At 48.1% G+C, this 6064-nt stretch overlaps 1 protein-coding gene across 1 annotated transcript; it reads left to right on the forward strand.

Moving 5' to 3' along the window:
* Positions 1-1101, forward strand: LOC117595535 (resuscitation-promoting factor RpfA-like). Its single transcript, XM_034296768.1, has one exon. The coding sequence runs from the start codon at positions 1-3 to the stop codon at positions 1099-1101; it is 1101 nt and encodes a 366-aa protein (XP_034152659.1).
* Positions 1102-6064: the final 4963 nt, after the last annotated feature.

Here is a 6064-nt window from a genome sequence, read left to right on the forward strand (position 1 = left end):
ATGCCTGTTCAGTGGAAGGAAGTACTAGAACTGGCCGCTCCAGACCTGGACCCTGTAGACCTGGCCCCTCCAGACCTGGACCCTGTAGACCTGGCCCCTCTAGACCTGGACCCTGTAAACCTGGCCCCTCCAGACCTGGACCCTGTAGACCTGGCCCCTCCAGACCTGGACCCTGTAGACCTGGCCCCTCTAGACCTGGACCCTGTAGACTTGGCCCCTCCAGACCTGGACCCTGTAGACCTGGCCCCTCTAGACCTGGACCCTCCTGTCCTGGCCCCTCTAGACCTGGACCCTGTAGACCTGGCCCCTCCAGACCTGGACCCTGTAGACCTGGCCCCTCCAGACCTGGACCCTGTAGACCTGGCCCCTCTAGACCTGGACCCTGTAGACTTGGCCCCTCCAGACCTGGACCCTGTAGACCTGGCCCCTCTAGACCTGGACCCTCCTGTCCTGGCCCCTCTAGACCTGGACCCTGTAGACCTGGCCCCTCTAGACCTGGACCCTGTAGACCTGGCCCCTCTAGACCTAGACCCTGTAGACCTGGCCCCTCTAGACCTGGACCCTGTAGACCTGGCCCCTCTAGACCTGGACCCTCCTGTCCTGGCCCCTCTAGACCTGGACCCTGTAGACCTGGCCCCTCTAGACCTGGACCCTGTAGACCTGGCCCCTCTAGACCTCGACCCTGTAGACCTGGCCCCTCTAGACCTGGACCCTGTAGACCTGGCCCCTCTAGACCTGGACCCTGTAGACCTGGCCCCTCTAGACCTAGACCCTGTAGACCTGGCCCCTCTAGACCTGGACCCTGTAGACCTGGCCCCTCTAGACCTGGACCCTCCTGTCCTGGCCCCTCTAGACCTGGACCCTGTAGACCTGGCCCCTCTAGACCTGGACCCTGTAGACCTGGCCCCTCTAGACCTAGACCCTGTAGACCTGGCCCCTCTAGACCTGGACCCTGTAGACCTGGCCCCTCTAGACCTGGACCCTGTAGACCTAGCCCCTCTAGACCTGGACCCTGTAGACCTGGCCCCTCTAGACCTGGACCCTCCTGTCCTGGCCCCTCTAGACCTTGTCCCGCTAGACCCGGCCATCCTGTTCCAATGATGACAAGATAAGTATATTTGGAGCAGTCTGTAAATACTGTAAATCCATAATTCCATAATTCTGAATACAGTATAATTATTTATCACAACTTTGTGCATACTTCTGGCAAAACAGGATTTCTTCCATATTCTGTAATGTTAATGTTAATGTTAGCATACTGAAAAACTACCTGGATCCCTACTGGCTACACGGCTTAACGGCTGGACAACTTAAAGTCGCTAATTAAAAATGTCTGGTACAGAATCCCTCTACAGAAGGTCTAAGTATTTCCTATCCTAATCACACTGTCCAATCAGCATACAGCTAAAATCAACAACAACATATTTACACATTTAGATGATGCCCTCATCCAGAGCGATTTACGGTATTGACTGCGTACATTTCCAACCTGGTCTCCAAACCCATTTCCAACCGGGTCTCCAAACCCATTTCCAACCGGGTCTCCAAACCCATTTCCAACCTGGTCTCCAAACCCATTTCCAACCTGGTCTCCAAACCCATTTCCAACCGGGTCTCCAAACCCATTTCCAACCTGGTCTCCAAACCCATTTCCAACCTGGTCTCCAAACCCATTTCCAACCTGGTCTCCAAACCCATTTCCAACCTGGTCTCCAAACCCATTTCCAACCTGGTCTCCAGTGGTGATCAAACCCCTCTGATGCTCTACCAAATGAGCTACACGGGACACATCTAAAGAGTTAATTAGTCTTGATTAAGTTTGATTCAGTCTGCATAGAGATATTCTGGACATGTGATGGTTAATGATGTCATGGATAATAAAGTGAACTAATGTAAGAGTGCTTTTACAGATTACATGAGACAACTGGGCAGGACTTTTTTAAAGAAGACAATGAAGAAGATGGAGAAGGAACAAAAATCACTGTTGCTGTTTTTACATGGGGAATAAACCTTTTTTTATGAAGTTTCCCCAGGCCCAGCTGCCTCCAAACAAAACCCTTGAATAACCGCTCCCCTCGCAAGTTATTAGAACCAAATTTGCATATCTAAACCTGGCAGACATTTCTCTCCTGGCTAGCTCTGTAGCACGAACTCCATCGTTTGTTGCCCGTGGCTACCGTCTCCATGTCCTCTTCCTGTCCTGGATTGAACTGGCCAGCTGACTTCACTTTTATTTTTTGAGAGAGAAAAAAGGAGTTCATCTGTAAATCTGTGTACTTCATACTACTCAAACAAATCATTAGAAACCAAAGTCATGTGCTTGTCCTCTAACTCACCGACGACCTCACAGTTTGAATTTTAATACTGTCATATTTCTGACGTAAAGACATCCTCGTGTTCGTGACACCCACCCCGACCCACCTCTCAGTAGTTGGCTTGCCTCTTGTAGCCTGAGGCAGAATTCCTGTCATGTTTGATCACCTGCTACATGGCTTCCCTCTGATCACGGTGAACTGTGGAGGAGCTGAAGTCTCCAGAAAGATCTGAGGGCTGCTGTGTTTTGCCACAGCCTTCCTCAGTCATTACTTAGCCTGGCCAGGAGTGGATCAGTGGCTGGACTCGATATGCAGAGAGGGGAAGTCAGCCAACCTGCCAGGTAAAAGCTGTGTGGGCCCACATCATCCCCAGGTCTGCTCTGCGCTAGACTATCCCTGCTCTCCTCTGCAACCAATGCTCTATAACTGTGACTATTACCCCCATCCCATCATCTAGAACTGTGACTATTACCCCCATCCCATCATCTAGAACTGTGACTATTACCCCTATCCCATCATCTAGAACTGTGACTATTACCCCATCCCATCATCTAGAACTGTGACTATTACCCCTATCCCATCATCTAGAACTGTGACTATTACCCCCATCCCATCATCTAGAACTGTGACTATTACCCCCATCCCGTCATCTAGAACTGTGACTATTACCCCCATCCCATCATCTAGAACTGTGACTATTACCCCCATCCCATCATCTAGAACTGTGACTATTACCCCCATCCCATCATCTAGAACTGTGACTATTACCCCTATCCCATCATCTAGAACTGTGACTATTACCCCTATCCCATCATCTAGAACTGTGACTATTACCCCCATCCCATCATCTAGAACTGTGACTATTACCCCCATCCCATCATCTAGAACTGTGACTATTGCCCCTAACCCATCATCTAGAATTGTGACTATTACCCCTATCCCATCATCTAGAACTATGACTATTGCCCCATCCCATCATCTAGAACTGTGACTATTACCCCTAACCCATCATCTAGGACTATGACTATTGCCCCATCCCAACGTCTAGAACTGTGACTATTTCCCCTAACCCATTATATAGAACTGTGACTATTACCCCTATCCCATCATCTATAACTGTGACTATTACCCCTAACCCATCATCTATAACTGTGACTATTACCCCCATCCCATCATCTAGAACTGTAACTATTACCCCTATCCCATCATCTATAACTGTGACTATTACCCCTAACCCAACCTCTTACTGCCTCCACCTCAGTTCAACCAGCTATTGGAAACAAACTGCTTACTGGCATCTATTGAATCCCTTCCAGCCAATATGTTTGCATAACTTGTGTTTCCACCTGCTTATTTTCTTTCCAGCAACGGCGAGGACCTGAGAGAGAGTTCTTTGGGTTCTGAACGAAGCTTCAGGGTCGGTAAGTTGGTTGGTGTGAGTTCTGAATGGTGCCTTCGGGTCAGTGGGTTGGTCCGTAGAATTCCATGGCCCTGTTTTCCTGCTTCCAGGTTAATGACTGTGGTCTCCATAGTTTCCAGCTTGTGCCACTATTATTTTAATTCCTGCTGTCTCTCCCTGGACCGCCTGAGGCTCTTTGAAGAGGGAGAAAATAACAGGAGATGAATGGCATGAGGTCAGTGAAGCGCCAGACCTCACACCCGTCCGGACCCAGGCCATCCTGTGTGAACTGCTGCTGTTTATTTTGGGTGGTGGGCACTACAATGACCCATGTTAGCCAGTCGTTTCCCCTCCTTTTGACCAATACCACCAGCATGTCTTCTGCTCTTCACTCCCTTTCTGTTCATGAGGGCCGATTTGGCATTGAGCTTCATGTTGTTCTTACATAAAGGGAAAGGGTCTGGAGAGGTACAGGGTCAATGCAAGGTCAGTAATCCACTGTGGTCATATACTGGGCTCTTGGTCAGCCACGTGTGGGAGGTTATGTCAGCTGTGTTGGTTCTCTACTGGTCTCTACAGGCCTCTAATGAACTTTACTGATCTCTATTGATCTTCCATGATCTCCACTGGTCTCTGCTTCTCACCACACCTCTATACTGGCACATAATGGTCTTTAATGGTATCAATTGGACTCTAACAATCTCTATTGGTCTTCACTGGCCTGAAAGCTGCTTTTCATTAATGGTTCTACTAGTTCCTACTGGTCACTAATGTTCCCTAACTGACTCAGTGTCTTTCCCAGCAGTCCGTGTTTGGAACAGTCTGTGTCTGTGTTTGGAGCAGCAGTCTGTGTCTGGAGCAGCAGTCTGTGTTTGGAGCAGCAGTCTGTGTTTGGAGCAGGAGTATGTGTGTCTGGAGCAGCAGTCTGTGTTTGGAGCAGCAGTCTGTGTTCGGAGCAGGAGTATGTGTGTCTGGAGCAGCAGTCTGTGTGTGGAGCAGCAGTCTGTGTTTGGAGCAGGAGTATGTGTGTCTGGAGCAGCAGTCTGTGTTTGGAGCAGCAGTCTGTGTGTCTGGGGCAGCAGTCTGTGTTTGGAGCAGCAGTCTGTGTGTCTGGAGCAGCAGTCTGTGTGTGGAGCAGCAGTCTGTGTGTCTGGGGCAGCAGTCTGTGTTTGGAGCAGCAGTCTGTGTTTGGAGCAGCAGTCTGTGTGTCTGGAGCAGCAGTCTGTGTGTGGAGCAGCAGTCTGTGTGTCTGGAGCAGCAGTCTTCATCTCCATTACAGCGGTTAATTAAACCGTTATCCTACAGCTACATGTTGGCGCCTTGGGCGGGGCCGGTTGGACCAGGCTCTCTCTCTCCTGGCGTCCTCTCTTGCTCCTGTTTCCCTTAGCTGAGATTTATACCCAGGCTTTCTACCTGGTGGTGCTGTGTTGGCGTACTGGGGGAATGGCAGGGGTGGTTTTCCTTAGTGGGTGTGTGTTCAGCAAAACCTTCCCATAGCGATAACAATGATCCATATTGTGCTATTTAAAGCCTTGGCACAGACCGAGCCTGTTGCCTCATAAGTCATAAAGAACCATACATTACATAGTGTTATGATTGCATGTTAAATATTGTACAGTAATTCAGTTTGTGCACAATTGAGTTACAGAGGATGTGAGGATAAAAACAGCGTTGTTTTTGATTAATCACGTTTATTATGTAACCGTTCTTTTCTCTGAAACAGCATTAGTCATTAATTAATGACATGACATTAATTGGAGGGTTCTGCGCTCTAAGCTGTAACACTTAATTTAACATCCAGCTAAAGTCTCTGTTTCCGTTTCTAATTAATGTAATAAAAAGGTCCAGAGGAAAACAAAATATCTTTCACCCAAATGACAACCTATTTCATATATAGAGGACTTCTTTTGACCAGATCCCAATGGACCCATGTTGAAAGTAGTGAACTCATAGGGTGCCGTTTGGGAGGTGTGCGGTCAGCAGCCTGTTTTAATGAAGTTATTTCCAGCTGAGGTTAGAGCTAATCTAATGAACTGATTAGTGCACTTTTACTTCAAAGAACATCTCTTAACTGTGTGTGTGTCAGCGTGTGAGTGTGTGTGTGTGTGTTAGTTAGTATATGTTTGAGCACCATGTGTTAGTGTATATATGTGTGAGTACTGTGTGGTAGTGAGTATATGTATGAGTATCATGTGTTGTTGTATATATGTGTATATGTGTGAGTACTGTGTGTTGGTGTGTATATTTGTGAGTACCATGTGTTGGTTAATATATGTGTGAGTACTGTGTGTTAGTGAGTATATGTGTGAGTACCGTGTGTTAGTGAGTATATGTGTGAGTACCATGTGTT

The sequence above is a fragment of the Esox lucius genome, chromosome 14 (genome assembly GCF_011004845.1).
Source record: "Esox lucius isolate fEsoLuc1 chromosome 14, fEsoLuc1.pri, whole genome shotgun sequence".
Taxonomy (NCBI): domain Eukaryota; kingdom Metazoa; phylum Chordata; class Actinopteri; order Esociformes; family Esocidae; genus Esox; species Esox lucius.

What these genes read in the sequence shown, in the direction of transcription:
- LOC117595535 (XM_034296768.1), top strand. Translation starts at nt 1, where the DNA reads ATGCCTGTTCAGTGGAAGGAAGTACTAGAACTGGCCGCTCCAGACCTG.